Source organism: Coffea eugenioides, chromosome 3 (assembly GCF_003713205.1).
Source record: "Coffea eugenioides isolate CCC68of chromosome 3, Ceug_1.0, whole genome shotgun sequence".
Taxonomy (NCBI): domain Eukaryota; kingdom Viridiplantae; phylum Streptophyta; class Magnoliopsida; order Gentianales; family Rubiaceae; genus Coffea; species Coffea eugenioides.
This window is the reverse complement of record NC_040037.1, coordinates 33,818,220-33,830,120: the sequence shown is the minus strand read 5'-3', so window position 1 is coordinate 33,830,120 and position 11,901 is coordinate 33,818,220. Positions and strand designations below refer to the sequence as shown.

The following is an 11,901-nucleotide window of genomic DNA, read 5'->3' as shown; positions in this document are numbered from 1 at the left end:
AGTGTTACTGGATTTTCTAGTCAAAATTTGCTCTCAAACATAAGTGATAAATTATTTATTTAATGTAATATATACTCAAATGTATTAATTTTGGTACTTAAGAAATATATTCAAATGTATTAGATTTTATAATTAACAATTCAATAATTTAATAGATTCAAACTTCATATTTCAAATTTCGGATTTCAGAATTCATCTTTATCAAACGCATCCTGAATCTAATAATTAATTATACGGAATAAATGTGTACATTTAGATGATAATTTATGTGTTTAAAGAGTTTTCTTGATTTTAAAACTCAACAAAATAGCAGAATATTTATTCTACAAACTGACAAGTCGTAATAAATACGAGTAATAAATTCCCAGAATCCCATTCAATGCAAACAGTTACCAGTTACAACAAAAACGTACAGATCACAAAATCAAAACAGACAACCAAAACATTAGATTTGGCTTTGCTTCAATTCTTTTGGCTACTCCGAGTCTTAGTGGTTTACTTGCAGAAATCTCCCTTTTCAACACTACTACTTCTTACGTGCCCATCAATAGATTCCCCTCTCTCCATCTCTCTCTCTCTCTCTTTCTCTTTCTCTCTCTCCACCTTAATGGCTTAAAGCATCCTTCCATTTCCATCCAGCTCAAACGCTCACAGACACACATAGCAGCAGAATCTTTACAGAAACTCACACCCCAAGAAACCATATAAACATATAATATAATATATATTAATCTTTTTACTGCTTTTTCTTGCATGAATTTTGATGATGGCCAGCAACAATTCATCAAGTATGACGAAACATCACCAAGAAGCTGCATCAGTAGCTAGGAGTTACCTTCATCATCATAGTGGTGGCGGTGGTGGTGGCGCTGATCATGGTGGCGGCTGCTTAAAACAACCACCATCAGTAGTTCAACCATCAGCAGCGGCAGCATCACCATCAGCTGTGGTTTGTTCGTATAATACTAATAATAATGGGAAAGGTTCCGGTGTTTCTTCTGGAGCAGGAGTTCTTGAGAGTTCTTATAATACTAGTACTGCTACAACCAGGTTCCAGCCTAATCTGCATGGAATTTCAATGGATTGGACACCAGACGAGCAGGCCATACTTGATGAAGGATTGAAAACGTGAGATTATATATGTATATTATTTTGGGCGTTTTCTTGATTTATGTTTTATTTCTTGAGATGGGTTTTTCTGTTTTTTGTCTAATATTGGTTTTGGTTAAATTTTTCTTGATAATTTCTGTGCTGCTTGTTGGGTTACTTTTTTGTGCTTGATGGATTGGTGCTTTGAATTCTTGTGATGATTTTTTGACAGTTAGTAATCATACATTTGTTGAAAGAGAATTTTGTAGCTTTTAATTTGGAAATGGAATAGATTTGATGTATGATTCTTGTTTCTGAACGTCTTTGGCCCTTTGCACTTGATTGCATACTGTTTCTGTTGGTTCATAAGATTTCTCCTCCTTTTAACTTTTCAGTTAGGTGATTAGGTTGTATTTCTGCTGTTCGTTTGCTTAATTATATGAATGAAATTTTACCTTTTTTTATTCCGTGAAATTTAGATAGATTATTTCATTGGATTCTATCACTTCTACCTTAGAATATGAACTTTTCAGATTTCTGTGAGTTAGATAATAATTACTTTATTAATACGAGTTTAGACTTGGCAATTAGCAATTGGTGATTGGGAGAAAAATCAAGTTAGGTACGTTGTCAAATTGATTACTATAATATGGCTGCAAAATCAATAATGATGCTCCATTCCCCTATCACACACTATCAGTGCACTACACTTTTGAATCTATGGGCTGCTTTTCCTAAGATAGTAATAAATAGACGAGATCCACTCATAGTTTGCATCTAGCGTAGAAAGTGGATTTTGGTGTTGATTTTAAGACCATTTTCAAGGTATATTTAGAAACGTTTACAATCTATAGTTGAAGATTGATTGGTCAGTCAATTATTAATCTAGGAATTATACCAGAAATCTATAAGCAATTGTTCTTTACCTCGAAAGAAACTAAAATATTTATCTATAAATAAATTCAACAAATGTGAGCTAGATCATGACAAACTAATATCTTCTGGCCTCTCCCTCTCCCTCGTCATGACTGCAAACATGTATCTTTGTGCTTGAAGCAGTTCTTTTATCAGTTCTGATTGTTAGAATCAACGGAGTACAAGGGGGTCTGATGGAATGAAGTATGTAATTTAGCAAGTCGGCACAAGGCTACTAATTTAGCAAGTGGGCACACCACCCTTTGTGATTTTTCGTTATGCTTATAATAACTTCGTTAGCGGGTTTTCTTAGAAATCTATACTTACCACTCTTGTGTCTAAGTTGTCCAACCTAAATTTTGGCTCCTCAAGAACTATTAACTCATTTGGAAAGAAATCAAGTTCAACAACTATTAAGCTATTTGGAAGGAGATAGATTTCTGGGATAAATGGACTCATAGCAGAGGGTGTAATTTAACATTTCTATAGCTGGTGCTTGGCAAGATAAAGGACTCCCTTATTTACTATCTAGCATTCTCTTTATTTGTGCTTAGACATATTTATAACTTTGGATAGTGTTAGTACTTCACTAAAATGATTTAACTACTCTTTGGTACTGTATTGTTTATTGCTGGAGTTCATCCACGTATTTCACAAGCACTATTTTCTAATCAATGAGAGGTGTATAAAATTCAGTTTGCTTAAATACTCTGCAGATATGCTGCTGAATCAATCATTGCCCGTTATGCAAAGATTGCCGTGCTGCTAAAGAACAAAACAGTCCGTGATGTTGCTTTACGCTACAGATGGATGACGGTAAGTGTTGTTATAAAGCCATAACTATTTTCCATACCAGAGGACTTTATTTTTCTATTTCTGCCTTACAAAGGGTTGAAACCATCTAATATAAATGTCCAATTTGATTGTTTGTGAATGGACTGAAAGGTATTGCTAGGGAAAAGTTTTGAAATTGATGGCGAGTCTCACTTCATTGATAGTTCAAACTAAACTAGAGAGAAGAACAGGCCTTAAATTCATTCATTTGTTGCTTGGTAAAGCATTGAATGTTTACACTTTAGATGGATGAGCAGTTTAAGCATTGTAAAAAATTCGATCAAATACGCATCTCACAAGTGAAGTTATAGAATATTTCTTTTTGTTTCATACTTTCAGTTTGACATGAGGGAGTAAAGAAGAAAAAGAACTTCAAAGTTGAATCTTCCTGCTGCCTTGTACATTACTTGATCCCATTTGAATTGAACTCATGAATCTGAGTCTCGTATCTGTGTTGTAGTACTTATGAACATACTAAAAGAGTTTTTGCCCTGCAATACAAAGACTTAAAAGAGAAACTAGGCCTCCTTTCCTACAGCCTAAGGTTTGAGATGAATAGGTAAATCAACGATCGTGATACTAAGTAATAAAACATTCAAGTCAAAAGAGTTGATTGACTGACTCTAATAGCCAATTTCTTTCTTTCTTGTATCCCATCTTTTTGATGTCTGTTGGATGCTTAAATGCTGGCTTTTCAATTCTTTCTGATGCTCTTGCTTTATAAGACCATTTTGTATTACATATAAGTGCCCCTTAATTATATGAAATTTCTGGTAATTGAGTAACAAACATGAAGTTTAAAATTATTTTTTGCGCCTTGTTCTACAGTTACATCTTAAGAGAGATTAAACTTTTTAATGTGTCTTTGATGTCCCACTTTTTGTTCTTCTAATTTCTCATTTCATGACTTATGCTCCTATTTCTAATGGTTACACTGTTATATGTTTAGTTCAGTGCTTTTCCATTTTTTGTTAAGCTATTGCTTTGACAAAGGCATGTTCTTATCTCATTTCCTAATGGTGCTAAACTGTGAGGCACCCTGTTTACTCAGAAATAAGCACATTTATGACTATACCTTTATATCAGGGGATTGTATCCCTGATTACCCATCACTATACAAAGCCACTACCTCTCCAATGACTCTTCTCCCACTTATCAGGATTATTGATAAAGGAACACTTAGTGTTTCTGATTCTAAATTTCATTACTTCTTTCAACAATTTTTATATAGTTGTCATTCTTTCTCCAGTCCCTTTCTGATTCTGAAGGAATACTGAGTAGTTTTCATATCTGCCTCTTACTCTTTCTCGTACTCAATTGGACTTTTGAGTGCATCATCAATTACCATAATTATTACCATGATTGATTTTCAGATTCAAGCTCTTAATTTCTTTTTGACATTTCATTTTAGTGCTTGAGTGCATCATCAATTACCATAATTATTACCATGATTGATTTTCAGATTCAAGCTCTTAATTTCTTTTTGACATTTCATTTTAGTGCTTGATGCTTCTTATTTATATTTTAACTATGCATTTATATCCAGAAAAGAGATTTCAGCAGGAGAAGAAAAGACGATCTTAGTTTGAGGAAAAGTAAGGAAAGAAAGGTAAGAACTCTTGTATTTAAGAATTAAATATGCGTGTTAAATGCAATAAAAAAAATTTATCCGTGAAGAATATCTAAAGCACAAAGCAGTAAATGAAAAAGCCTCGTTGACTAAGTTGAAATGAGATCAGAGAAGATTGTGCATCTTCCAAGAAGAGTGTGTTTGCTGCATCGGAAGAGTGTCAAACAAACTCATAATAGTTCTGGTCCTGGCATTTTGACACGAAGCAAATGCAAGAACATAATACAACAAAAAAAATTGTTCATGCATATATGTGTGTGTGTGTGTGTAATATTTTTATTTATTTATTTTTTCATTTAGCTACAGCATCCTTGTACTTTGATTCTTTTCTGCACATAATAAATGAGTAGCATATTATTTACACAATCTGTTTTAAGGGGTCCTCATGTCTGAGCTAATTGAGCGACTGAATATCTGTAAATGCAAGGTAACATGTATGGCTAGATATATTTCATGGTTCATAGAAGTTATTTGTAAGGGTAAATTTTGAAGTTGGCATGCTGAAGCTATAAACAAGAATATATGAAATCGAACTGTGTACTACGGATAGGATGTCCAGTAAAGTGTTTGTGATGAGCTCAGCTTAAGGTATTAGTATCTGATTCACTCTAACTGGCATCTCAAGGATAGCAATATCTCTTGTAGGATTACCCTTATATTGTTCTCCTCCTGCTTATATCAGAATTACGAAAAACTGTTTAAGGCTACAATAACGGGCTTATTTTCCCTGCACTTCATTGTCATGTTCACTTTTATGGACTAGCAGAGACTCAAGAATTTTCTTACCTTCTTTTCTCAGGAAAAAGCAACTGATCCTTCAGCAATGTCATCTCAGGCACTGATGCAACCAGGTTTTCTTCCATATGCTCAAGGAGTGGTTACTAATAAGATTGCTTTTGGAATCTCTTGCAATGTTTGGATATATAATAATATTATTCCTAAAGCATATTCTGATTGTGATTGACTTTACAAGGACATATATTGAATCTTATTGAGCATATACTGCTTTGGGTGAAGAATATCTTGTGACTTTGTTTTTCTTTGGCATCTTATGTTTGAAAATGAATTGCTGAGTGCTGAAGTTTGATACACTATTTTTCCCTTAAATATGTTCGGTGGAAAATGTGTTATGGAACATTATTTGATGCAGAAGTAAGCCAATGGAAAATCCAGAAACTAACTATATGCTTTTTAAGGAATATTACTTGTGAACACAATCTAAAAGTTGGCCCACATTCATTTTGTACTCTAGTTTGAGGTGATATGTAGGAAAAGTGAAAGTGGGATGTGGCAGAAAGGACAGAAAGCAGATACAATATATATCATATTGTTCGAGTCGGAGCGGGATTATTTCTCTAGACATCATACACTATAAAAGTTAACGTAAGTTATTTGAGTGATGTGACCAAATTTTTTAAAATTCTAACAACTGTGGAAAGTACATAGGAAGACTGATGACTTTCTGGATCTGTGGATAAAATTCTGATTACACCATATGTAATAAAACTAGAATCACCAACACAAAGAGAAAAGGTTGAAAAGAAAGGTTCAACATTGAGAGCAGCTTGCTACCCATGATGCTTATCCTGTTTCATGAGTTGAGGTTCAGTGTCTCTATATTGTTGTACTGATAAGATGTATAACTGGATCATATGCGGGTCAAGCAATCCTCAGACACGTATTAATCTAAATTAGTTTTAAGCACCACCCTCTGTAGAAATACCTCATACAGATACACTACATGTATTCATCTAAGCAACTAATTCAATAGATGTTAAAATTCTGTCTTCTCTATTAGAAATCTTTGTAGACTTCAGACATCTTATGGTTCCTAGTTGTGCACCTAACCAAAACAGTATATGTTTGTCGTTTGATTTTCAATTAATGGCATGATTTTGAAGTAAATTGCTGGTATTGAATGACTGCAAGAGTTCTGCGATATTTCTGTGTTAGAAATAGGCAATATGAGTAGGAAAAAGGAATGAAACTGAGACAAAACCACACTTGAGAATTTAAAAGTAGCATAGGAGATATACTGGCTGGAGACAGTGTCCAGGTTATAAGGTATCACTTTTCCAAATGCAAATGTTAAGATACAGTATTAGAATGCCATATGTGGTGGCTGGATCCACATTTAAAAAAAAAAATCATTGTCAGAAGCATGTTTAGGTTCATAAAACAAACTTATTTTTCATAAGGCATTTTATTAGATTGGTAAAGGTAAAAGTCCATATCTTTAACAAAGTCCATATAGTTGGAACAGGCAACTAATCATGGTTGGAAAAGTTGAAGCAAGCATTGTATAATACAAAATTTTAAATGCTTGAGAAACACGTTCCCATTACATATGTTTTTGCTGTATACTTCTGCTTATTGTTTTTTCTTTGGTTATCATTACTTTTCAGCTTTTGTAGAACCTTGTTTAGCTGTTTGTGCCACATGCTGGGACGAGCCATAATATTCTGACATTACTATAGTTCAAACATTAAGTTGGATTCAGTCCATAATGTTTAATCAATGATTTGATGAGTATCCCCAAAAGGTTTTGGAAAACATCTCACGCTTCAGAATGGCATCACATACTGCCAGTTGTGCCTTTTAAGAATGGCACTAAAAACAAAAAGATTATTTGTGCCTTTTAAGATGTTCAGTTGACACTGGCTAAAGGACTGTATTGCTTTACAATTGCTATCTGTGAAACTCTTTCTATTTCATCATGCCTTAAGTTGATCTTATCACTGAAAAATGTATAATGGGTTTGAAGATATGAGGAATATAGATCTTCAATAGTAAATGTGTTACATGTTTGTTTATCCTAGTGTTATGATGTTGATCAACCAGCAAATATTTTGTGTTCTTGCCAGCCATTGATGGTGTTACACAAGAGCTACTTCGACAGAATGCTCGGGCCTTTGAACAGATATCTGCAAATTTAGCCACTTATCAGGTGAATTGCTTTCCCATTTAATTTTATTTCAGTTCATGTCATCTACAAAGCATCCAAGAAACCACATATTTATAGGGATAGATACTTTTATCACCTGTGATTGAATATGAATATTCTCATCTCTTTTAAGAGATAAAAAGTTTACCTTGTAAATGCAGTCTGGTATAAGTCAAAGAAATCTTCGTTGAACTTGTGCCAGTCAAATATATATACCAACTTAATTTGTAAGATTGTTTTCATGAATCTGTCTTCGCACATGATGTAAGGGGTTTATGATCCTTTGCGCAAAATCTGGTAAGATTTGATTATTGTACTAAAAAGGATTTTGATTATGATGTAAATTTCTTATTGATGTTAATAAAAGTACAACGTGCACTTTTCCCTACATTGCATCCGAGGATTTTTTTTATTGGTATTTAAGACCTTGAGTTTTGTTCTACCAGCAAATTTTGGACTTGGGCACTTTGGAAAAATGGCTTAGGCTCGAACAGTTTAGTTGCCAAAGCTGGTAATAGAGTAGCCTAGTTTGATCTTGGAACACAGAAAGAATGGCTTTTCATTGGCTGCAGCAATGAGAATTTTTGTTTGATGGTTGTGGCTGATTGTAATACCCTAGAGATATAGCTCATGCAGAGAAATGTGGAAAACATACATTGTTTCCAAGGCTTTGGGTTGTGTACCACAAGAATTTGGCTTAATTGGTTTAGGCTCCAACAGGTAGTTAGGTACAAGCTTTCAGATTCTGGACTACTAATAACTTGGCCAAATCTTTATATCTATGGTTAAGCTCCATTAAGTTGCTTGGTTAGCAGAAACCCAAGTTCTTATGAAATTGTTCTGGCTTATAGGAATTGTAAGTAATAAAGTTTATCAACTTGGCAAGTAATGCAGTTTTAACCTTTTTAAAAAACATTCTTAACGGTATAGCCATATATCTATGTAATATACATATGGTAACAAAAAGCTTTCACCGTTTATGATTTCACATGTATACATACTGTCCTACTCATTCATATCTTCTGGAACTTATGCAGTTAACTTGTTTATTGACATTTTGGGTGTCAAATGAACTTTATACAAATGTTACAGTAATATGCTGAGAGAGGGAGGAAAATTGTGTAACATTGAGTCACTGTTGCTTTCTACTTGCCTATTCCAGATCGCATTATATGACATATCTCTCTCTCTCTCTCTCTCTCTCTCCCCATTTTCAGATGCACAACAACATTGGTATTTTCTGTCAAGCCCGCGATAACATCTCCCAGATCTTGAAGAGGTACGAAAAACAATCTTTACATGCTGCTTTCCATTTTTCAGTTTTCCAGAAAGCCCTCTGTCTTTACAAGTGCATCTCAATGTGTATTTTCATTTACAATTTTCCGAATGAATCTCTATTGTGTGGTTTTGGAAATATTCTTCCCTTTGTAATGTTTTCACTGTTCTTGCGCCTGATATTTATCTTTCCCTTGTAAGGGTCATAAGATAGAAGATTGCCAAGTGAATGTTTTAGAAACTGACGCCATATTAGGACCAAACAGATGTCCATATAGGCCACGACAATGTACCGTCATAAATGTTCATTATTTTGCATTTTACGTATGCCATTATCTGTTTACCCATTCTTCCTTGTGGCTTAGTGTATTTATAGAGCTGTCACATTGTATATAATTGTGGGGAAGGTGATTGATGGATAGTCCTCATTCATGTAATTGTTGGATGTAATATTCAGCTTAATTACCAATTTCTTTGGATAAATGCTCGGATTTTGGTAATCCACCAGTTACTAAATGACACACACTGAAAGCTCAAGGGTTTAATTGGGCATTATAAATCAAAGATGTATGGATGGTATCTTATCATGTTGGTGTCAACTTATCCCGGAAGACTAGGATAAACATTGTTCTTGATACATGCAGTATATGAATGTTCTGATATAACTCGTACTAAGCATGATTAGTTTCTAATTGTAAATTATCTGGTGTCATATTGGTTTGAATGCAATTTGCTTGTAAATTTTGTCTATGAACAGTAGTCTGAAGAAGAACCTCAAGAGAGTTATTAAGTCATTTAGTAAAGCTTTTGAGGGCTATAAAGCAAGATATATTCTTGATTAGAGCTTGTGGTAAACTCCCTCCACCTTGAGGGGTAATATCCAGAGGTTTCAAGGTATTACCATCAGCACAAATGTCCTTACTCTCTTAATTGGTACATAGGCTACCCTTTTGGTGACAGCCTGCTGTATTCATAGGTTACTTGGTAGTGTGCAAGATACAAATCATAACTTCCATAGGGTCATACAATCAATTATGTTGGCTTGGATTTTCAGTCATCATAGAGAGTTAGCTTAAATTAGCTTACATCTTTCTATTAGGGATACATTGGTTGCTATCTAACGTTATATCAAATTTGAGGAGCTTAAATTAACACTGCTTTCCAGTTTTGTGACATACGACCATTGTAAAAAGAACAATCAGATTGCATTTTTTGCCTCCTTTTAAGTATCACATAAGTTCGATTCTCCATGATAATTATCCTATAGATAGTCAAGATATGCCTAGTGTTGCATACGCGGTGCACCACCACCAATCCTATCTAGTACTCAGAAGACAAGGGAGGACTTGACTTACTCGGTAGGATGTGATTCGCAATAACATCTCCATGTGGCATATCTTGACAATGCAATACCTTCTTGCTACGAAAGAGAAACTATCTATTAATTTACTCATTTGCAGGATCAATGAGCCACCCTACATGATGAAGCAAATGCCAGCACTTCCAGTAAAGGTGAATGAACAGCTAGCCAATTCCATCCTTCCCCATTCAACTCACCCAATGCAATGAGGATTTGCTGCATTTTTTCAGAAGCGGTGCTGACCATTCTGTTTTGAGACATCTTAACTCTTCAAGCAAATCCATAGTAGATAAAAAGAGGTGGATTTAGTACCTCAGCAATTTTGTCAGCTAGCAACGCTGTGAATGAGATCATGTTTAACTGAAGTATGAAGATCAGATTAGTTTTTGTTCTGTTTTGGGTTTGCTGATTGAAACAACTAAACCTGTTTCATGTCCATATTTTTTGTAGTTATACAGGTATACTTGTTAATTTATCCATGAAATTTCAGCTCAATGGCTTGTAGTTTGTTCTGAACCCCATATTAACACTAATTCTTGCTTAGGCTCACTTTAGAATAGGCAACGATTGGACATTTAGATGAATTTATCCCAAATAGCTTTTTTTTTCCTGCTTTTTGTTTACAAAGTATTGGATATGTTTATGTTGGATCAGCTGATGAGTTCAGTTCATCTTATTTGCCATTAGCTGATGAATTCTTCTTGCTGTGGATCGTGGTTGTTTGTTCAGTTCATCATATGAATAAAGCATAAAGCATCAGAACGATAAAAAAGATAATTATCAATTATTAAAGAACTCTTCTTCCTCTTCTACTTTACATAACAAATGTAAGTCCATTGCGGTTGACACGTATATGCGTGTTAAGGACACATTCAATGTCTGAGCAATTCAGAAATAATTATTACTTTTCATGAATATATAAATTTTGTTTTTACACAAAAAAAATTTATATAAATTTTTCATTAATCATATATATTTTGCCAATAAAATAATAGATATTTTGGTAGTTATAAGTGGTTATCTTGGCAAATGTCATTAGGAGATTAAAGTAAGAATTAATTTTTCTAATGATAAAATTGAAAATTTAAATGATGGTATAAAAAATGTTACACCCACTCCAACTGCTTCCCTTCATATATTGTATGTTGTATAGATGTATAGATATACCATGCAATCATCTGGTCCACGTGGATTGAACCCTTTCTATTATTTTTGTTCAAGTCCAATTTTGATTGTTTAAACTTTCTTTTTAAAATATTGGCTCATTACAAATAACTACCCAAAATTAACCTTAGACAAGTTCATACAAGAAACTTTCCCAAGTTTTTGTGTATATTGATCTTGAATTGAAGAGGGAAGGGCTTTTAGAGTTCTTCCCATTGGCAAACTCAGGACTCGAATTTTGAGTCTGCTAGTTAGGGGTGGATTGAAACCTTTCTATATGTTTTGTTCAAATCCAATTTTGATTGTTTAAACTTTCTTTTTAAAATATTGGGCCCATTACAAATTACCATCCAAAGATTAACCGTAGACAAGTTCATACAAGAAACTTTCCCAAGTTTTTGTGTATATTGATCTTGAATTGGACAGGGAAGGGCTTTCAGAGTTCTTCCCATTGTTTAGTTAGGGGTGAGAACTTTTTATTTAACTTTTTATAGGACAACTCACACAACAATTTGTAACACAATACTAGAATACGAAAAATTTAAACAAAATTGTGACCAGAGCCAATAAATGAAATCATCACATACAATATGCTCCTGTGTGGACAAAAGAAATTATCATGGTAATTTAATCTCAGAATAAAGTTGTAATCACCTAGTAAATAAATTTCAAAGGAGTTCACATGGTAAG

The 11,901-nt window shown here is 33.9% G+C and overlaps 1 protein-coding gene across 1 annotated transcript; it reads left to right on the top strand.

Moving 5' to 3' along the window:
• Positions 1-550: 550 nt before the first annotated feature.
• LOC113765464 lies at positions 551-10,655 on the top strand. The gene is made up of 7 exons (XM_027309656.1): positions 551-1,128; positions 2,721-2,820; positions 4,385-4,447; positions 5,268-5,319; positions 7,333-7,415; positions 8,630-8,691; positions 10,148-10,655. Exons 1-7 carry the CDS (start codon positions 764-766, stop codon positions 10,254-10,256), a joined length of 834 nt encoding a protein of 277 aa, XP_027165457.1. The 5' UTR covers positions 551-763; the 3' UTR covers positions 10,257-10,655.
• Positions 10,656-11,901: the final 1,246 nt, after the last annotated feature.